A 23,703-nucleotide genomic window follows, 5' to 3' on the forward strand; every position below is an offset into this window, starting at 1 on the left:
CTCTCCCCAGGGGCAATCAGCGACATTGGAGAGCATAAGAACATCCCTGTCAGCGAAGTTCCCGGCAATGCAGACGCCATCACAGGAGGTGGTCTACGACACCCTGGCTCAACTGATGCAGGAGCGCAAGATATACCAGACGTCTAGAGGGTTCTTCATAGTCACGCCTGAGTAAGTTGACCCTGGCAAACGAAGGTTGGCAATGGATTTTTTTATATGGAAATGTGGGTGGGTGTACTTAAAGAAACAGGTATGAGAAAGAGTGATTAAGTATTTAATTATTTGATTTTTCGTATTTTTTGTGGGAGCTTCCATTGTCAGCTTTCGTTTGTCAGTCTGTTGTTGTTTAGAAAAGCATTTTTGATATAGATACGGAGGTAGTACGTAAGTAGGTAGGTATTACTTTAAGCTACTTACCTATTTGTAAACGATTGTATACGTCGAAAGCGTTAAAGTTGTACCAAGTAAATATGTTAAAAATGGGGTCACCAGGTCAAATTATGACTCCAGTCTTCAAACTATCCACAACAACATGTTAAAATATTCTCCTGGCTCCTCAATCCATCATTGGAGCCTTGGGCCCGTCAGTTCACACGTTGCGGCTTCCATATTTATTCAATTTAGCCCTATGAGTCACGCTGCCTTACCAAGATCTCGCGTGGACATTGCGCAAGCGCCACGCACCCCGCCTGTTGATGACAGCGCGCCAAAGTTGGCGCGAAACTTGACATTGCAAGCCATTTATGCAAAATGGCCGCTAGTTATTTTACGATCGGATCACAATTTAGATGCGTATGATTCACTCGCTCTTTGAAAGCGCACAAAATTTTATTGGCGTGAAAAATAATAAATAATGTGAAAAGTAGTACAAAATATGACCAATTCACAAAATATCGTTTATGAAAGAAAGAAAGAAACATATATTGTTTTTGGAGACCAGAGACACAGACAGACAGGTACAATCAAAGAGCAAAAGTGCAGTCACAGAGCCCAGCGAATTATTTGTAAACAGTTGTGAAATTATGAACCATTAGTTGTCATAATTATTTATGTTTTTGTAGGTGTTTTTGGTCTATTACAGAAACGACATACATAACCAGAAGATCTTAAGTGCAACCAGTTAATTTATTAGTTTGCTGAAAATAGATTGGACTTGCAGCTTATCGTGGATTACATTTAACACAGGACAGAAACTACACGAAAATAATCTTTTTCGCGCGAAAACGGTTGGTCACGTGACATTTTGCCCAGAGACGTCACATTTGAACATACAAAGAAACTATCAAACAGTATAACTTGGATTTGTACGGCCTCCGTGGTCCAGTGGTTGAGCATTGTGCTCACGATCCGGAGGTCCCGGGTTCGAATCCCGGTGGGGACAAATCACAAAAATCACTTTGTGATCCCTAGTTTGGTTAGGACATTACAGGCTGATCACCTGATTGCCCAAAAAGTAAGATGATCCGTGCTTCGGAAGGCACGTTAAGCCGTTGGTCCCGGTTATTACTTACTGATGTAAGTTAGTAGTCGTTACATGAGTCATGTCAGGGGCCTATGGCGGCTCAGTAATAACCCTGACACCTGGGTTGATGGGGTTGGTAATCCACCTCACAATCCACACGATAGAAGAAGAAGAACTTGGATCGTTTTTGTTTATTTTGTGCAATGAGACGTCATACGAAGCTCAATCATGGAATGTTCTGTAAAAATAAAATAATTCAAAATGATGTTAAGAAAAAATATTGGATAATATTATCGTTAAGTGATAAACTATCCCATCCGACATATTTCATTTTTTAATTTTTATTTATGAAAACTGAAGTCCGACAAACTGTTAACCGACAAGATTTAACTTCGGCAATATGATAATCAGACACTTCTTTATTCCGACAATACAACACAATAACAACAAAAATAATTACATGTCTTAACTTCGATACTACTCTACTCCGACAAAACGTTTTTTCGACATGACTTGTCAAGAAGCCAATTAAAAAAAAAATCATATAAAATCTGTAAAACTACTACTAGGTACTACACGATCTCGTGATCATTCGGTTTTATTTCTACGCCACATTGTTATTCCTACTACTTACGTGTAAGTTCGAAATCCACTTCCTGAAGTTGTTCCAGAACATTACAATAATACGATAGACGCGGGTCCAATCTTATTCCTTATGCATGTTCACAGCTTTCATCGTTTATAACTTACAAGTGAAATACGACTTACAAGGTTTGAGACAGGTTCTATATTTTAATGGCTTCTACATTGTGCAGTCCTGAACCGTTTTCATCTAAAGGTACTGTGTATGAACCGTGTTCTTTCCGGAATTTAGCAACCCATCGTGGACTAAATAAGACAACGCAGGCAATATTTAGTCAAATACTCGTATATATTTAGTCAAATATGCAGCAGGTTTTTATTGACCAAGTAAATCGAACCCACTTATTTATTATTCCACAACAAGAACCACACAGTAATAGTCATTGTAGTGTATTTGCCTCAATATAATTATATAAATAAATATCGGCTCGTTGCCACACACCACGTCTTCACTCCACCCCCGTACAGTCATGAGCAATATAATGTACCCACTTTAGGACTCTTTCGCACTAACATATTTGACATTTAGTGAGACTTACAGTTCAATTTGTCAAAAAAGTTAATGTGACAAAGTTAAAGTGTAATACATATTAATGCTCGTGACCGTACATACACGTACAGTTTACTTTTTAATTGTGGCCACCGCGGAGTGCATTGCCCGAGACGACAGAATATATGTGAATTAATATATCGATTCAAGTATTTTATAATATATTACATATTTATTTATATATTTAATTATACCTATGTGTATTACAATAAGATTTGTTTATGTACTTATGTAAACACTACAGTCATCATCATCATCATCATCATCCCCCTAGCATTATCCCGCTTTTTCACAGAGTCCGCTTACCTAACCTATAGATTTGACAGGTCCGGTTTACACAGTAATAGTTATCGCACGCTAAATTCAAAGGCGGTTTAGTGGCGTTTTTGGGGCACTAGTTCAATAAATAACAGTCACCTGTAGGTGTAATTATTACTTACCAGCTGACAATATTTATATATCCTTCCAGTTATAAGAAATACGTGGGAGTAGCGTCAAAATTTAAGGTCATATTAATTTGTAATTACTTCAAAAAGAACTCTTCTGTTTGCACTTTACTCACATTTGAGTAATTCTCGAGAATTGAACACAAGGTTAGAGTGAATAAGTTGTTTGAATTGCAATCGCATTTGTGCAATAATTTGCAATCAATGAAGTGCTAAAAGGCGTATTAGTGTCAGTTTGCGTCGCTTCTTCTTTTCAATACTATTGAATAAAAAGACTACTTACTTAATATTTGTACGTTTTTTGTTAGTTTGTAAATTGATTTTATAACACAGCTGTTTGATTATTAGAAAACAAGAAGTGAAGACATCAATATAGAGTTTAAACTCTTGTAATATAGGTAAGTATGAGAGTTGAAAATGGAAAATTAATTAACATTCTTCAAAGTTTAAAAGTCGGATGTCATTCAATGCTTCTTTATAAGTGCTCTAAAAATAACACAGTGAGTACTTTTAAAACCTGTCAAAAGTGTAATAAAATGTGTTAAGGGCATCCACTGAAACGTAAATGAAACAATCAATTTTACGGTGTCATTGCAAGAAAATCGCTAAATTCGTCATTTTCCGTTGGCGGCAAAAACAGGCTTGCTTCAATGAATGGCCGGAGATGACTATAACAAAAAGTTTGGCCGTTTGAATGCAACGCTGTAGAAAATCCGGTTAGTAGACAGTTTATTGGTGACGTGAAAAAATACTAGACAGCTCATGACTATATTCCAATTGGAGTAATCAGGGGTACTTCCACGAAGAACTAAGTACTCATACCTCACTGAGCTTTATGTTAGAGAACGTGGTAGGTGAGCCGTATCGCCGTCAATAGTCGAGCCAACTGTGATAATGAAAAACTGCACTTAAGATAAATTAATAACTCGTTGGTCTTCTTCTTATCGTGTGGTTTATAAGGTGGAATATCAACCTCATCAACCCTGGTGTCAGGGTTATTACCGTGCCGCCAAAGGCCCCTGACATGGCTCATGTAACGACTACATACTTACATCAGTAAGTAGTAACCGGGACCAACGGCTTAACGTGCCTTCCGAAGCACGGATCATCTTTCTTTCGGACAATCAGGTGATTAGCCTGTAATGTCCTAACCAAACTACGGATCACAAAGTGATTTTTGTGATACGACCCCACCGGGATTCGAACCTGGGTCCCCCGGATCGTGAGCCCAACGCTCAAACCACTGGACCACGGGGGCCGTTACTCGTTAACTCGTTGGTGCAAGTCCAGTATCGGAATTCGAACACTTTCCGCTTGAAAAGCACGCCAATGAACCACAGGACCACAGACAGACCATAGACTAACTTTAAAAAAATACTAAGTAGATCCCTCCAAAAATTCATAAACTTTTTCTCTTTTAGACGCCGGCGCTCCCGGTCTCGCTCGTCTTCCCGGCACCACTCCAACGGCATGGAAGAAGACTGCCCTTCCCCAAGGACCATCCTGATGTCGGATCAGGAAGCTTTACACCAGCTCTATGGGGAGATCACCACCGTCAGAGATGGAGCCGTCACGCACCAATGCGTCCAGACTAATTTGGCCGATGTCATTTGTGGTGGTGAGTTGCTTTTTCTTTATTTTGTTTTAACATGTTCTTTGTCTTCTTCATGCGGTTTGATGGTTGGTCATGTCCTTTGGACACATAATAATTAATAACACTAAATATATTCTGGTGTTTAAATTGGCGATCTGGCGGATAAATTTACTAATCTATACAGGATGTTCAGCTTGTTTAATTATTGGTAATCACTAGACCTTAACCAGGTTCCAACCGGTGAAGATTCTTACATAAACCTATATACATCCCACAGCTGAGCACAGGCCTCCATTCAGACAACTTGATATAGAGCATAATCCACTCCGAGCAGATACTACAGTACATATTTCATTTTAAAAATAAGCATCCAAGAGTTTTACCGACTTCACCATAATTCGAACTATGCCTTAAATCGAAGTCAATATTTTTTTAAAGCAAACAATATTCTTCTAGATCAAATACAACAATGAGTAAGAAGTCACGTCGCAAATAATTATAGCAATTTTCAACGTCTCAACTTAACAGCTCTTTGTTGTAAGTGTCACTGCGACTAACAATATATCTGAGGCAACTCTTGGACATCTTCCAAGAGTTTTAAGATCTGGACAAAAACTGCTAACGGCGTTGATGAAATAACATTCGGATGTTGAGATTTCGGTGAGTGTCAAAAAGTCAAATATTTGATTCAAAGTTGCACTGGTAGTTCAGGCTACGTATAGGTCTGGTGTGAACAAGACAATCAAAAGTTATTATTAAGTATATTAGTATTGTATGTAGTTAAGAGCCGTGGTAGCCCAGTTGGTAGAACGCGCCTCTTACTTTGAGGTCGCAGGTTCGAATCCAGCACAGGCCTAAACCAATGATTGTCGAATTTGTTTTCGAATTCATGTTTGGATCATAAATGATTATCACGTGCTCAGCGATGAAGGAAAACATCGTGAGGAAACTAGGAAACCCACGTTCTCGAGAAATGTAACCTAACCTGTATTGGGCTGGTTTTCCCTTCGCGAGTTGAAAGATCAGACAGGCAGTCACTTCTGTAAAAACCGGACCTGTCAAATCTTCAGGTTAGATGAGCGGACCCTGTGAAAAACGGGACAATGCTAGGAAGATGATGATTTAGTCAAAACATTACTATGGTATGTAGAACCGTAGAAAACGCGTAATCAGAGGGTACAAATACAGGAACATTGTGAAGTAATTTTAATTCTACAATTTGAATTCCTGTCGATCATACTGTAGGATCATTATATTAGATCTACTATTAGATCTAATATCTACTATAGGCAAAGAAAAAGTAACAAATTTGTTGGAACCACCAGTTTTCTGCCTCAGAAAACTAACGGAGTCTTCCTTTTCAAAATTCAGCAAACCTAAAGTACTATATTACCATATCGTCGGCATTTTGAAACCTCTCGTGTGTCCAAGCAATTAGGTGGCTTACATTCTTGAAGGCAGACTTGGGAGTTGGTTGGTAGGCGATTGTAAAACAAAAGCAAGGCGAGGAATGTGGGGCACTGCAGTCTACGATGACCTGATTCAAACTTACCCCAACCACGAGTTCAGTGTATTACAATGGGACGTTTTCTTGTTAATTCCATCATTATACAGAGATGGCGTTGATATCACTTTAGGAAAGCTTTGTATGGGATGATAGTCATTTCACGTTTCCATTATTCAAGGGAAGTAATCTGACAGTCGTAAGACTGAATGAAAGCCTTTTTAAAGTGTCTGGAAATCTGGGCTGCAAAAGCATATTATGTAACAATTTTAAACTATCTACTAAATTATTATACTTAAGTAGTATTTTTTCTTCTCATTAATAAATAACAGAAATTATAGCGAATGATGCAAATAAATGGACATCATGTTGTGTTTATTTATTATCTTCTATTGCTTGAATAAACTTTCAAAAGTGATTTGAGCGCCATTTCTAATTAAAATTTCTATGTCTACTGGAAAACTCGTCATTACAATAGAATTCTCAATAGTGGATTTATTTCACGGAATTCTGGAACTCATGTAAGTATTTGAAATTTCTGCTATGGCAAGTTTTCAATCCGCGACATTAGAGTTTTGACCTAAAATGCTAAGTGTAATTGGTCACTTATTCAGTGGCCTGAATTGATCTGCAGTACTAAAATGTTACCCAAATAGCTCTGTCCACTTATCATATAATTATTTGTTTTTTTTTTTACTGTGAGCGAATTAAAACACACAATACGTTTAGCTGGCGAGTATATAGGCTGTTTATATGTATCAAACTAATACAATATATGTTTGTTTGTGTATGTGTGTAGGTTAACGTCGTGTCTTATAGGGAAGTCAAGGAATTGGCCTTTGATAGACTGGAATGGAAAATGCTACACCGACAAGAGCGTGACTCTTAAATTGATGATGATGATGTTTGTCAATAGGCTAGTTTCCAACTAGTCAAATCGGTTACTTTTTACTAAACGTCATAAATAAGTATTCAAATTCATAAATTAGTAAAATAGAAAAAAGAAAATGTTTTTCTTAGTTTTAGATCTGTCTTTATTTAGTAATCAGAATTTCTTAATTTATCTAAAAATTATAAGCTTCAAATATTATGATATTTATTTATTTTTAATATATGTGCATCCTCTATAAAAGTTAAATTAATTTTAATAATTCCTAAAGATTGATTTATGAATTCTAGAAAAAAAGTAATGGTAAGGGTGACTTTGCTTGTGAGATGGGTTTCTTTTTCTGTTCTCGCCTTGGGATAAGAGACAATCATGATTTGAGTGGATGAATCAGTGGAAAGTGTTTTAAAAATATGTCAAGGTGTTTTCGGTGAAATATATTCACGTTAAAAGATTTTTTGAATTGCAACACCGAAGCACGTATTTAAAGCGTGACCTACATAAATACATATTTTTGTGGTTTTCCCACTAATATTTTTGTAGCAAAACTACAAGAATATTTATTTGCATATAGTATACTTAGGTGTTGCATCCAAATAATCTTTTAATGTGAAAAACACCTCCGTATATATATATACCTACTATCTATCTATCTACTCAGCCTGTATCCACCCACTACTGGGTATACGCCTCCTGTCTTTCACGCCATCCTTTCTGGTCCTGTGCAAGTCTCATCCATTGCCTTCCGGCATACCTCACAATGTCATTCGACCACCGGACTGATGGTGTTATATACACCTATATTCATACATATGTCAGCAGAATCACAAATAAGTTGAAAATAATAATAATAATAAAGAATAAATATTATGGCTATAGGCAGATCTTCTTCTATCTTGTGGGTTCTAAGGTGAATTACCAACCTCATCAACCCTGGTGTCAGAATTATTATTAAGCCGCCATAGGCCCCTGACATGGCTCAAGTAACGACTACTTACTTACATCACTAAATTGTAACCGGGACCAACGGCTTAACTTGTCTTACGAAGCACGGATCACACTTTTGGACAATCAGGTGATCAGCCTGTAATGCCCTAGCCAAACAAGGGATCACAAAGTGATTTTTGTGATATGTCCCCAACGAAATTCGAACCCGGGACCTCCGGATCGTGAGCCAACGCTCAACTACTGCACCATGGAGGCCCTTAAAGGCAGATTATACTATGGAAAAGGAACAGCTTGTGTTCCGTTCTAGTGTTGGTTGTCCCCTCGCATGCTAGGTTACCCTGTGGTATGAGAGTCGGTGGTTCGGTAGTATTAAGAATGCTTCACAAAGTATGACCGGTGCTATACGCATTTCAATATCTATCAAGACTTCTTTAAAAGCTAAGCTTTAGTATAATTCGCCATCTATAACCGTTATTTTTATCACTAGACGAAATCTGTTCGATTATAATGTTGACATTGGACCAAATTTGGACTATTTTTTTTTAATTTTTAGCTAAAGGTTGCGATGGTCGCACGAATTCGTGACATCGTCCGTTTGTTAACGGGACCAACGGTGAAATATGGACAGAAACTCGTCATTGTACGAGTTACCTACCATATATTTTTATTTAGTTTTTAATTATATTTTAGCCATATACTGGGCCCGATTCCTGCAGACACCTCCTAATTTTATTTTAAGTTATACCCGTCATTTTCTTATCCGCCGAAAAGGAAAGGGACGGATGATTGTCAACAAGTTAATTTTAAAATGAATGAATAACCCGTGCGAATAAAATAGGCATCTCCCTGGTATGCAATCCGTTTGACGTGCTGTTTACTTAATTCTGTCGGGTTATTGGCCGATGTAAAATTTTTAGACGATTGTTTTAGGTTTCTGCTTAAAATTGACGTGTATTCCATAAATTTCATGTCTGTCGATTACCCGTCCCTTTCTTTTTTAACGAATGAGAAAATGACAGGTGTAACTTAAAATAAAATTAGATGGCGTCTGCAGGAATTAGCACTACTTATTTTGGTTTTTTTTTAAAGTCATACTTAGTGAAGAATTTTCTTTTTTTTACTGCTACACTGACTCTCATAACACAGGTTTACCTAGCATACGATTTAGGGGACAAGAAATACCACGAACTTAACACAAGTTAAACTAATTATGTTTTTTGAATTGTCGTTTGGTAATATAAAAATATTTAATAATATTTTAATAATAATATATTTTTTTGTTCAGAAAAAACATTACTTACTTACAATTGTTTACATACAATCTTCAGACATAGTTTTGGTACAAATATCCCATACCGCATCCTGAGGGGGATGATTCAGCAATTCAGCAACAATCTTCTTTTTTGTATGTAATTCTTTTCTGTTCCATAGGTACTTTTGCGATGGGAAATTCCACTTGATATCAACTCAGAATCATGGTCTGAATCGTCCCTTAAAGTTTTCGTTACGATGTCGCTAACATCTTGTATATATTTCTAAATCTAGAATTGAATTAACCTAGAACTAACTAGACCGCAATCCTTGATAGGACATGATTACTATCAGTGGTAGACCATAATTCATACTATTTACTAAGTAAACGTAGTGCCTTGGCCATTTGTAGACCACATTAGTTGTCAAGGTAATTTATTATTCAATATTATCGTTATTTACTTATGAAGTGTGGTCTAGAAGTGGATTGAATTATATATTATATTAACCCTCATCGTTAAGACGAAGTAATTTCTGTAAACGAATGCTTTTCCTTAGTCATTTAAATGTCTATTTTACTAGATTTTATAATACATAAACTTACGCGTAATCCCTAATGGGGTGGGCAGAGCCACAAGTAATCAGACTTCCAAACAGTTTTACAATGTCTTAAAATGGATGACAGCATCCGAACACATGCTTTATTTAATATATTTATACATAATATAAATGCATAAGGACTATAAGAGAGACTTTAGAGAACCGGAGAGGAAATATGATAGGCCACGTAAAACAACACGATTCGTTTATAGAAGGAAAAATTGATGGAAAGAGAGGAAGGGGTACCTAGGAGAACATTTATGAATCAAATAAAAGAGAAGGTGGAGATCGTGTCGTATCAGGAGGTGAAGGATTTGGCGGAATGAAGAGAGGAATAGTGATTACTCCACCGACAAGAGCGCAGCTTTAATAATGAGAGAGAGATTATATAAGGGCTCTAAACCATTAAATTCGACTTTATGAGTTTAAAAAATTCATCCGTGAATACAATAAGCTATTTGGCATTTGTTGAGATAGCGCGCTTACTATATGCGCCAATATCATATTGCTCTTTCGATGTGGTATTTTAAGACCCCCTGGTCTTTCTTTCAAATACCCTCAATTTTATTGCAGTACAATGTACGATTTTCCTTCAAACCCCAGAGCAGAAGTCACCGCAACACGCAAACTAGACCACATTGCATATTAAAAAGAAAACATATTCAATACCCCATCTCCGTGGAGAGGTGGTGGAAAGCCGACCACAGTGATGGACGCTCATTACTGTCAAATTAAAGGTGACAGCCATTATGGAAAGTGACATCCGACAGATGGAATACTTTCTATGCGCGGGAAACTTGCCACTGTGTGCTATGAACTGATACTGGGTTGGATAAACTCGTAACTATAGCTTATATGTGAATATATTATCTAAAAAAGTATATAGACTGAGAAACTTTTAAGTAACTTAGTATATGCGTTTCATAAAAAACAAAACACCTCCGAATTTTCCTTCAACAAAAAACGAGAAAAATAAAATTTTGAATTTGAATTTGGAATATCTACATTAAATTTACACATAAAATATTATAAAATACTTATATTTTAAGATAACTTACTGACTTTTATACTTGGCTGACTTATTTTTTTTTTGTTTGTTTTTTTTATTTTTTTTTACTTTTTTTTTAAGATAGCGTCAAGTATCCCAGAAGGGGTAGGCAGAGATGTATAGTATACACCCACTGCTCGCTAGCTTAGGGGACGAGCCTATCGCCATTAACCAGGCACAAATCCTGGTAAGCACGTGATATAATATCAATTATCTATGATCCAAATATAAATTCTATTCAAATCATAAAATCAAATTCAAAAATTTAGACCCCGACCAGAGAGTCGAACCCGTAACACTACGATGTACAGTCATGAGTAATATCATGTATCCACTTTAGAACCCTGTCGCAGTATCATATTTGTCATTTAATGAGACTTACGGTTTACTTTGACAAAAAAGTTAATGTGACATGGTATCAAAGTGTATACATATTAGTACTTATGACCGTACTTACGTCACGCGTTCTCTGAACTGGTCCATCATAAAATGAATGAATAACCCGGGCGAATAAAATAGGCATCCCGCTGATATGCAACCCGTTTGACTCGGTTAGATCGGGTTATTGGCCAATATAAATCAGAAAATTTTGAGAGGCTTTTTTTTCTGTTTATGTTCCTAAAATTTTATGCCTGTCGATTATCCGTCCCTTTCCTTTTCCGCGGATAAAAAAGAGACAGGTTTAACTTAAAATAAAATTAGATGGTGTGCACAGTAATTAGTACCAATGTAGATATTATTTACGATTGCTATTAAATGCATTGCGGCGTACAGCAATTACATATAACAATGCACTCGTATGACCCTGATTATTCAGTTGACCGAAGCTTTATTGCCTTCCTGCAACGATAAAGGCCTTACAATATTTCCTTTACGTAAACCTACAATGTATGTGGAAGATTGATTATCACGGTAATATGCATGCTTACTGAGCTTGAAAGTTCAAAGTTCGATTCTAGTTTCATTGCATTGTTATAAAGCGATTCTAATGATATAATAAAAATATAATTATCATCATTCCGTCCACCTAGCATTATCCCGTTTTTCACAGGGTCCGCTTACCTAACCTGGAGATTTGTTAGGTCCGGTTTTTTACAGACTGCCTGTCTAACCTTCCAACCCGCGCCAAATCATTATCGTAAAATTAGTAACATTATCCACCGGTAGTGGCGCTAGTGTCGATTATTGATATTACAATCGATGCAATTGTACTATTTTCCATATCGATAAATATTTTTTGTAAATAATTTTGAACCAAGAAATTAATCGAGTATTCGCATTTTTACCACATAACATAGACACCGCCTGCGTTAACGATTTGGCCAAACGTTGATTGAAATATCATTAAACGATATGATCAGCTGAAGTTGGTCGAACACATCATGAAATTATCAATTCGAAGATCTGGCCACGACATAATATTGGTTATTCGCAAGTAAATGAGTAGAATTTGAATTAGAATTGCTTCATCAGGAAGGAATATGAAATACATATTTAGCCCTACTTAAGTATAATATTCATCGGTGGTCAAGTTAGTAAGTAGGAAGGGTTGTGGTAGACCACAGACAGTGGAATGAGGACTAAAGGCCGCGTATCGGTGGATATCTACCGCAATCTTATTATATAGGCGCGTTTAACTTGATTGAGGAACCAGAACAAGAGTTGTTTGGTTTTTCTAAGCTTTACGAGTACGTACTTACTTCCTATATTGTTATTAATAAGTCGCTTTGGTCCTGCGATACACTGGCATGCTTCTCAAACTGGGAGGACCAATGAGTTATTCATCATCATCAGCCCATTAACGTCCCCACTGCTGGGGCACGGGCCTTGGATAAAGGGACACCACAGTAACAAATATAAAACAAATAACAAAATATTATAAAAAACACGGAGTAACACATAACTTACAATCTAAACACATAATAAAAACAACTTACACGAGAAATACAAATAATTGAGTGTATGAACTTTTTAATTTAGTAACTTAGGTATTAGTAGTACGTAGCTTTCACCTGTTATAAAAACCTAAACCTATAAGTTAGGTAAACTAGGTTTTATCTAGAACTGGGTTAATGCAATTCAGGGTTGGTGATGGTTGCGTCACTGTCGCGTGACTGGGTCCGTAGGCCTAGGCAATATTGTTTGAAAATAGCCCATTTATGTCTAGATTAGCACTATGCCGGAATATTATGTAGACAGTTAAAGATTTTACCAAGGAAACGCATTCAGTTAGTGTGAAATGTACAGTTTATTTTGAATTATGAAAGCGCTAACGCTGTTGTTTGCATCGTAATGAGTTTTCAATTCGTAGCTTGTAACTATTGACTGATGTTTCTTTAACTTCTACTGTAATATGTAAAGCTTCAAGTAGCAATATTTCTTCTTATTACTTAATCGAATTTGAGCAGTCGTAGCCCAGTTAGTTGGTAGAACGCTTGCTTCTTACTTTGAGGTCACAGGTTCGAATCCAGCACAGGCCCAAACCAATGATTGTCGAATTTGTTTTCGAATTCAAGTTTGGATCATACATGATTATCACGTGCACGTGATAACGAAAACTTAGAGCTAAATTGTGGGTGCTATTGACTACTAATGTTACTCAACGATTGAGTTTACAAATACAAGTAGTTACATTCCATTGCTTTTTATTACCATTAAAGAAACACTTTCGTCAAAGAAAGTGCAAAGAAATCGAAAGTAAAGTACACATAAAACTAATTTGTAATTTGTAACGATGAGTCGGCCGTCTCTAGTTTATGGCATACAAATGTATCTATTGGACTGCCTTGTCAAATGACGTGTAAATGATGATGATCTTCAAAAGTTTTTAAAAAACAATATATTTTTTTTTATACATACAAACAAACGTAAACTCAAGCCTATTTCCCATCGGAGTAAGCAAAGACTATGCGGAATTCCATTTTCATCGATTCTGACATTCTTCTATTGCTTCCTCCACACTCATCAATCGTTTCATACAAGCACGCCGGTTCAGAGTAGATCTTACTGAACCTTTTCTAAGGACGTCTCCAATTTGATCAATGTACGTCCTTCTAGGTCTTCCTCTGCCAGCCCTACAACCAACTTTCGCTTTATATATCTACTGCTTTCGTAGTCCTACTATCCTTCATCCGCTCTACGTGTCCAAACTAACTTAATATTCCCTTCTGAATCTTAGTCACTATATCGTCAGATTTTTCTCAAAGGCCTAGTAACCTGCAAATATTCTTCTCGTATGGTACCTACAAAATGAAACGTATAACCATATTAAGAGATTAGAAAGAAAAATTGCACAAAGTTGAATCTTGCAAATATGGTAGCAGATATACCTACTTGTTACGATTAAAGCGACATTTTAAAACTAGAGTTTTTATTTAAATTTTGTCTTAAATGTAGTTTTAGCGTAGGTGGTTTATGCATTTTGAAAAGGTGGTTTTAAACGGTTTCAATTTTGTTAGCACCGAAGTCTGGACATACCAGTTTTGGACAACCTAGATAAGTATCTCGCTGTTAATGACTTCGCCATTTTTTTTAAATAAATTATAAATAGGGGCCGTAAGCCCAACACGGGTTACGGTAACGAAAAGTAATAATTTACTTCTTTAAAAATTACATTAAAGCGACATTATAGAAGGAAAAATTTAAGGGAAGAGAGGAAGGGGTAGACCTAGGATAACATTTATGAAACAAATAAAAGAGAAGGTGCAGGTCGTGTCGTATCGGGAGGTGAAGGTTTTGGCGGGAAGAAGAGAGGAATATGGCGGTTACTCCAGCGACAAGAGCGCAGCTCTTAAATAGAGAGAGAGAAAAAAATTACATTGTTCGTTTTGCATCAGTCGAAAGGAGATTTAATATAAGTAGTTTGTAAACATATACTGAAATAGCTTATTTTACTGGGTCAAAGATAAATAATAAAATGCTAATCTAGAAATAGAAGCCAGTCTAAGATGATCAAAAACCAATCTCATTTTACTTCTCGACTTATTTTCGATTTTTATTTACAAATTAAATAACAATGATTCTGACGTTTGATCGCTTTTATTGATGACGTCACATTATTCCATGCATACTCCAAAGAAAACTTTCGTTTGACGTTTCGTAAAAAGCATCTCATTTGACTAGGTTGTTAAGAAGCCTATCTTCTTCTATCGTGTGGATTGTGAGGTGGATTACCGACCCCATCAACCCTGGTGTCAGGGTTATTACTGAGCCGCCATAGGCCCTTGACATGACTCAAGTAACGACTACGCACTTAGATCAATGTAATAACCGGGACCAACGGCTTAACGTGCCTTCTTACGCAGGGATCATCTTACTTTTGGACAATCAGGTGATCAGCCTGTAATGTCCTCACCAAACTAGGGATCACAAAGTCATTTTAGTGATTTGACCCTACCGGGAAGAAAGCTATTATTTTTTTTTTATCAGAAAACTTAGATTATAATGAATACATAGTAATGGTGTTCTAAGTAATAACATAAAGATGCAAAATAGGGGAATGTTTCATATTGATCAAAATGTAGGTATATCGTGTATTTATCTTGATTAATTGTATTTCTGTACTAGAGTGTACGGAATCGGCGTTGTGATATAATTAGAAATGAGTTTCCAAAAAGTCGGCACTGCAATACTAAACATAATAATAAAACGAAAAGTCGGCACGCAACGATCTCTAGTACTAAAATTAGAATAAGTTCGATAAGTTGTATCAAGATTTATATTAGAAGACATTTTGCAGAAAGTCAGCATTCAGCTATTAGACTCCGATTACAACATTTTTTCGTCTAAGTAAATAATAATTTAATCAAAACCATTTTCCGGGTTCATGTACATCAAAACAAGATTAGAACGATGATTACTTTTTTTAACAAAACCGCAATACGCGACTGATTTAGCAAGACATTTGACAATTCGAGGGTCAAAGTAAAAACAAAGTAATCTTCAGAAACTTATCTAAATTGCTGGTTGTATTGCTGTGTAACAAAAACTTTGTCTCGTTTTTTTTTATTCCGCTCTGTACCTCTCACGTGGAAGATTCATCATCATCACTAATTTAAGAGCCACGCTCTTGTCGGTGTAGCATTGTTACTCCTCCATGTTACTTTTAAGGGAAAAATAGAGCAGTGGTGGTGGTTAAGATACCTACTTAATTATATTGTAATTATGGCCAAAAACGTAACCTTAAAGTGTTTTCCATGAACCAGAGAAAGCCGGTAAACCACAGGAGCACAGTGTCCCCCATTCCTGCAGACACCTCCTAATTTTACTTTAAGTTGTAATGTCATTTTCTTATCCGTCGAAAAGGTAAGGGACGGATGATTGACAGCTCCCCGGGCGAATAAAAAGGTATCTCGCTGGTATGCAAACCGTTTGACGTGTGCTGTCAACATAATTCTACTCCAATGTAAAATTTTTAGACGATTGTTTTAGATTTGTGCTTAAAATTGACGTGTGTTCCATAAATTTTATGCTTTTCGATTACCCGTCTCTTTCCTTTTCGGCGAATAAGAAAATGACAGATATAACTTAAAATAAAATTAGATGGTGTTTACAGGAATTAACACCAGTGACTGTTTAAATCCCAATAAATGCTAGATTCTTCTGGATCATGGGGTAGATATTGTCAAATGTATTTAATGAATTGCCACCATACAATGTAAATTACCCATAATTTTTCATGGATTTCGAAAGCTTACTAACAAACTACGATCATATTTCGGTAGGAGACAAATAACTAAAGATCAAAGGCCAGGAAATCCCAATTCGATTTCCTGCTTACAAACATTTTTAACAAACTTATAATAAAGCGACAAATTTAAAATAACCCTCTCATCCATTTCGTCTTTGAATACCTTCTGTAACCGTATTTCCTTTACACAAGTGTCAAATTAATTTGACCGATTGTACACACGTTTTGGTAATCCTAGTTGACAGTTATTAATGGTCCAATTTATAGACACAAATCCTCCGAAAAGAATCAATGTTTTTCTGAAGATAAAGTCTAAAAATAAAGGCATAACTCCTAATTAGGGTTGAGAAATAACTGGCTATAAGATCTTAGCTCTTTTACCTCTCGGCACCCGATACAAATTGATGCGGGGCGGAGAATTGATTCGATATACAAAAACATAAACTGCCTATAAACGTCCCACTGCTGGGCACAGGCCTGCCCTCAATAAAACGGAAGGGGCACGGAGCATACTCCAGCACGCTGCTCCACTGCGGGTTGGGGAGCAGTTTTAGCCGGGATCAACAGCTTAACGTGCCCTCCGAAGCACGGAATCATTTTACTTTTCCGGACAATCCCGTGATTCAAGCAATACCCTTAAGTGATTTCGACAATGACCCCATCGGGAATCGAACCCGGACCTCAGATCGTGAGCCCAACGCAGTACTAAGTAATCTTTATTTTATGCTTCTGATGACTTGCGGTTGTGGATACCATATCGGTAACTTTGGCGCTTATGGCCTACAACTAGCACTTAGGTATACCTATCTGGCTTTTAATCCACTGAAGCTGCATAATCCATTTGCAGTGGAGTGCATCAAGATTAATTAATATTTCAGACATGACGGGTTATTTTTGAGCACGTCGACAATATAGGTCAGACGATGGACTCCAGCGCATCGCTTATTACTCTTGAGATCACAGGATATATTAATTGAAATCTATTTTAGCTGCACTCTACTCACAGAGCATGGAATCAAGTCACGCTCGGTTACTACTAGAGGGGATAGAGGCGAAAGTCGTAATTATTATTACAATATTTGTGGCGGCCAATGACTCACCGATTGACTCATGAGCAATGTCTCCGGTATGTTCTTGTTCTTGAAATATAGGCTCACGAGTAAATCTCCACCGGGTTTGTCAAAGATTGGGGTTGTGTGATGAAGGATTATGTGGGTACTGGTAAAGGGTTATCTAGTCTTCTATCGTGTGGGTTGTGAAGTAGATGACCAAACTCAGCAACCCTGGTGTCCGGGTCAGGCACTATTGATCCGCCAAAGGCCCCTGACATGGCTCGTGTAACGACCACGCACAAGTAGTAAGTAGTAACCAACAGCTTAACGTGCCTTCCATAGTACGGATGATCTTACTTTCGAACGATCGCGTGAGCCTGCAATGTCCTAATCAAACTAGGGATCACAAAGTGATTTTTGTGATATGTCCCCACCGGATTTTGAACCAGGGACCTCCGGATCGTGAGCTTAACGCTCAACCACGGGACCACGAATGTTGTCATTGCTAACCGGGCATAAATTCTTGAAACCACGTGATATCAATTATCTAATAGACAGAGTACAGGTACTTATTAGTATAGAATCCAGACTATAGACGTAAAATTGAACTTTCATACGCTTAACACACTTTTAAACAATACATTCACGACTATATCCCAATTGGGGTAGTCAGACATCCATCCAAAGATTAACTAAGTGCCCACACTTCACCGAGCTTTCTGTAAGACCAACGTGACAGGTGAAGAGCCGTATCGCCGTAAGTCGTTATTTGGTAGCCGAGCGTTATTTGATTCCTTGCTCTGTGGCTACACGGCGCAGCACGGAATGCAGCATACCTATCTTTATTAATGTCATAGGTAAATTGAATATGACCATTCTGCAAGACAAGTTTATTTAGATGACCCACTTGTTATTAGTTTACAATTTTACATACAGAATGTTAACAAGCGGGAAAGAAAGAGGGTAGACAGATATGTCTGCCCGTAGGAAATTATGGATCAACCTACTCCACTCCAATCTCATCAGTCATGTCATGATTATGGCACTTGCACCAGTGTCGAAATATCGGGAGTCTCATATCCCACGGCCCTACTAGTAGTACTAATCCCATTGTTTAACTATTGTGTCTGGAAATCCGGGCCTTAGGAGGATATCCCTACTTTAAACGCGGTAAGAACCCGTTATTATGTGTTTTAATTATGATAATAACGGCGTAAACTTAAAACAGTCGATTTATATGTTTAGAACTTTTGACACTTGACAGTCTTGACTTTACATAGCTTAGTTAAGATAACTTTCCGCAATAAAAGTAAAAGTCAGACCACACTCACAGTCACTTCATAAAATAGGTACTTACATACTTTTCCTCTCGCATGCAGAGAGGTAAATAAACAGCATCCTCAAATACTGCAAAATGCATTAGACATTAAATTTGCACGAGGTGTCTACACTGCACATGCCTATCGCATTATCGTAATGTACACATCTTCTAATGGGCGTCGAATGCATACGATGTGTCGGGAATAACTTCGTGTTTTACTACTACGAATATTTCAATAAATGTAAGAGTACCTAACACGTAAGTTAGGTGTATTTTTGCTTCAAAACCAATCGTTTTATACTAAATAGGTACCTCTTCCTAAACCTTCCGAGATACGGGCATGATGCTACGTATGAGCCTGTCCAGATGGGGCGTTTTACGCGCGTTTTCATACCACAGAGTAATTTTATTACTGTATAGATTCCTGCATGCTTGGAGATGTGCATTTGTGTTCGTACGATGTTAAGTACTCTGTGGTGTGACAGGCTATATGACTGTTATGCTTATCCCGTAGCTTTTTTTAGACGTGACTTATTTTAGATTTGCCGCAAATCGGGAGTGAAAGAGTTGAGAGTTTCCACTAAGTGTGAAATATTTTCATCAACCAATAACAGTTATTATCAAACTCCATAGCACGTGGTCGTACTATTTTTGTCTCTCTTCCCATCGGAAATGGTTACAAATGTGATGCTCTTAAAGTGATTTAATGTTACATTTTTATAGCATTCTTAGCGCAGTGGGCATACTTACCATGAAACATTTCTCTCTTTGAACTTTTATTCCGGTTTCTATGTGGACTTGTTACAATATTTGTCTTCACGTAAAATACTTTATGGCTCTTTAGTAGACATAAACATATTTACTCGCGTGTATTCTCACCGGGGTGGGTAGAGATTTAGTAACTTGAAGCTAGGTAACATAGACTACATTGTTTTTTGTGTAGATACTGTGTTATGAAAGTATCTTTAATATTGAGTGTTTATCAAGTAAGATCCAGAGTAGTAGCTCCTTGGTAGTTATGCCCAAGGGTATGTGTGGAATGGTAAATATTATGTGTGTCAATAGCAATATATGAAGCACAGTATGCAGCCGATTATTAATTACATCACAGATCAAATATTTGTCAGGAAGTTCCCTTCCTATATCAGAATGTACCAATTGTCGCCACAACCATAAGTAATACCTTTACAATTTAATTCGAGTTTTCGTTCTGACATTCTTATAAAAAATAACAAACAGTACTTTTTAGAACGCTCTTGCAATAATCACTAAAATTCGGAGTGCATTGTTAAATTTAATTGTTACGATTATTACGTTCTTTAAAAGTAAAATCACGAAGCGACATTTGGGCGGCATTTCTTAAAGGTTGCCGTGTCTTTCGATCGTTTGACCCCTGTATATGGAGCTGCATGAAAATTCAAACTCAAAGTCATGTCAAAACGAGTGGCTATATTTGGCAAGAAGAGCACAAACACGACATGAGATAAACAACATAACAGGACGCCGAAGAATTTGACCTGAGGAGCTTGCTTCATGGACCTTATCTGAAGTTGCGATCACAAAATTACTCCCAACTTACCTGTGCTGCGAGCCTCCCATAGCTGTAAACATTCCACCACCTTTACCACCAAGCTTTACGCTTCAAAATCTTCATTAGTCTATTGTAAGAGCTGCATGTAACTTGGTACAAATGCTGGAACAGCCAAGATACCCGTACACTTAGTGGCATGCAAATGTACCCACATTCCGTGCCACAAAGTAGCCGTGCCCGGCGATTCCTTTACCAGGACTTGTATTTCATCCTGATTTAGAATGCACTTAGTCGATAAATAGAAATAGATTGCGATATAGTTGTCGTTTTATGATGAAGTGGGACATCAAACAAATGCAGTTACTACACTGACATAAACTGAAATATTATAATAATAATGTTTTTTTTTTATAATGATATTTAGTGCAGCGTTTATGTAAGTAGGTACGTAGTCGTTACTTGTTAGTGGTCTCTGGCGGCTCAGTAATAACCATGACACCAGGGTTGATGAGGTTGGTAATCCACCTCACAACCCACACGATAGAAGAAGATTTAACACGTTACCTACGGCTTGACAAAAGCAAGCTCAATAAATCTCATTCGAGTCAAAAAAGTCAATCCAATTTTCTCTGTGAATCCCAAAATTTGTCAATTTCAAGCAAAGTCAAAACACATCTCGTATAGTGATGTGCTGTCCTTGGGAACGTTCTCACTTTGGAAACTTATCCAACAGTAAGAAGGCACAAACGTTTATGTAAAACGAGATTTATTACATGGCCTTTAGGTAGATAGGATCAGAATGCAAGTACATCCAAGTTTCTTTATGGCTAATTCGGCCATTTGTACTGTTGCTGTTGCATTTGTTTGTTGTTGTTGTTGCTGTTGTTGGTGTGTTTGTTGTTGTTGTGTGTGTTTTGGTTGTGGCCGATAAAGTACTTCTTCTTCCTTGCGCTATTCCACTTTAGGTGGGGTCGGCTCTCCCAATTTTGCGGCGCCATGACATTCTGTCTAGGGTTGTCGGGTCGGGTAAATTTTCATTTTTTTGTAATCGGGACATGCTGGTCCACCAGGAATAGGGAGGGCGTCCTCTGCCCCTTTTGTGCTTTTGTGTTTTGTGTGTGCGATAAAGTACATTTGATTTTATTTTAATAAGAGTAATAACAATTTGAAACAAAATCCGTTAGTGTCCTTACTATTAAAGAGTTTTTACACAGGAGCATTCGCACTTTGGCAACATTTTTTGTTTTTCATTTATTGAGGAAAGCTAACAGCACGAAACCTTAAATAAATACGTACAAACATAAGCTAGAATGAGGCCAATTACAAGCTTCCACATATAGAACCTAGTTAGGTAAATCAAAAGAGACTTAGGTATACTTACAATATTAAATAATGAAATTAAATACTCGCTGCTGAGATTTCCAGAAACGGCACATCACCGATCTCGTATAATCCCGAAATCTAACGCGTACCACGTGCGGTGCGCCTGCACATGTGACGCACAAAGACCCAGTTGCTCACATAAATCAGCTGTGAACTTGACAGCGTGAACTTTACTCTTTCTTTTGTAAACACGCGGGTAATTGAGAAGCCAATTTAATGGTTTATTCTGGGGTTGTAGATACCTATATTGGGAATTTGGACTGAGTTTATGAGTTCCTTTTGGTATTTTCTTGATGATTCCTTTTCTTTTATTTAATACTCAGTGAGGTGTGGGTAGTTAGTTCATTTTGCGATGGATGTACCTTTGACTGTTCCAATAGGGATATGGTCGTGAGTCGTGAGACTTCTTATTCTATCGTGTGGGTTGTGAGGTAGATTGCCGACCTCATCAACCCTGGTGTCGGGTTTATTATTGAGCCGCCAAAGGCCCCTGACATGACTTATGTAACGACTGCATGTATAGTACATACATCTGTAAGACCAACGTCTTAACGTGTCTTCCGCAGAAGGGAAGTCGTGTGCTCATGTTATGTTGTTCCTTTTTTTTTTAGAGTAAACGGGGAAGAGACGTAAATAATTTGACAATCAGATACAAATTCCTACTAAACTAATTGGTACCTATGCTTGCTTGATACCTACCTGATTTTATCTATTTTAGGTAGTTTTTTTATACGACTTGATGTGGTACCTACAATACTATGTAACAATGCAATATTCTTATTACGTTGGTCCAGCGGTTGAGCGTTGGACTCACGATCCATATGTCCCGGGTTCGAATCCCGGTGGGGACATATCACTAAAATCACTTTGTGCTCCCTAGTTTGGTTAGGACATTACTGGCTGATCACCTGATTGTCCAAAGATGATATGTGCAACGGAAGGCACGTTAAGCCGTTGCGTAGTCGTTACATGAGTCATATCAGGGGCCTATGGCGGCTCAGTAATAACCCTGACACCAGGGTTGATGGGGTTGGTAATCCACCTTATCTACAATCCACACAATAGAAGAAGAAGATCTATAGGTAGATTTTTGACACGATTTGATGTGGTACTACTGAACTGTATTGCACTGTGTTACATAGAATACTATGTACTCATTACGTACCATACCGTACTGCATAGTTCTCATTACGTTGGTATATTAAGCATACCTACAACGGTCCCTGTAAAATCAATTTTAATGCACGTGCTCTTAATATTAAATAGATTGTGGTTAGGGCATCTAATCTAACTTACCTTACGAAATCATTGTTGCGTACCTAACCAAGAGTAATAATATAAGTACGTAACGTTTTCAAAACATACGTCCTATTCGATTATCGCATTTTTTAATGTAGGATTTTCTGTGCTTTTTCATAGGGATAAGGGTAATAAAATTAGATAAGTACATTCATGAGCAATATAATGTACCTACCCACTTTAGGACTCTGTCGCACTAACATATTTGACATTTAGTGAGACTTACAGTTCAATTTGTCAAAAAAGTTAATGTGACATGGTACCAAAGTGTATACATATTAATGCTCGTGACCGTAAGCAGCTATATCGTCACCTTATATAGTCTGCCATACGCAATAATAATAATAATAGTGAAAAACACGTAAGCACCTTTTTGAAAAGTTACAGTTGGGTATGATTTTTGTTAACAAATCCACGTTAGTTTCATTTCAATCTAGGTAAAAATTTGAAGTCTAAATTTGTTTAAAAAAATATATATTTTCTTTTTAATTTTTTTT

The 23,703-nt window shown here is 37.2% G+C and overlaps 1 protein-coding gene across 3 annotated transcripts in view; it reads left to right on the forward strand.

Moving 5' to 3' along the window:
* LOC126367012 (uncharacterized) overlaps positions 1 to 23,703 on the forward strand; it is a 326,060-nt gene that overhangs the window by 229,999 nt on the left and 72,358 nt on the right. For all 3 annotated transcript variants that reach the window (XR_007566431.1, XM_050010366.1, XM_050010365.1), the window contains exons 5-6: positions 11 to 171; positions 4,522 to 4,718. Coding sequence is in view for 2 of the 3 variants with exons in the window: in XM_050010366.1 (XP_049866323.1) it covers positions 11 to 171; positions 4,522 to 4,718 (358 nt within the window). In the remaining variant the exon portion in view is untranslated. The remainder of the gene's footprint in view (positions 1 to 10; positions 172 to 4,521; positions 4,719 to 23,703) is intronic.

Source organism: Pectinophora gossypiella, chromosome 5 (assembly GCF_024362695.1).
Source record: "Pectinophora gossypiella chromosome 5, ilPecGoss1.1, whole genome shotgun sequence".
Taxonomy (NCBI): domain Eukaryota; kingdom Metazoa; phylum Arthropoda; class Insecta; order Lepidoptera; family Gelechiidae; genus Pectinophora; species Pectinophora gossypiella.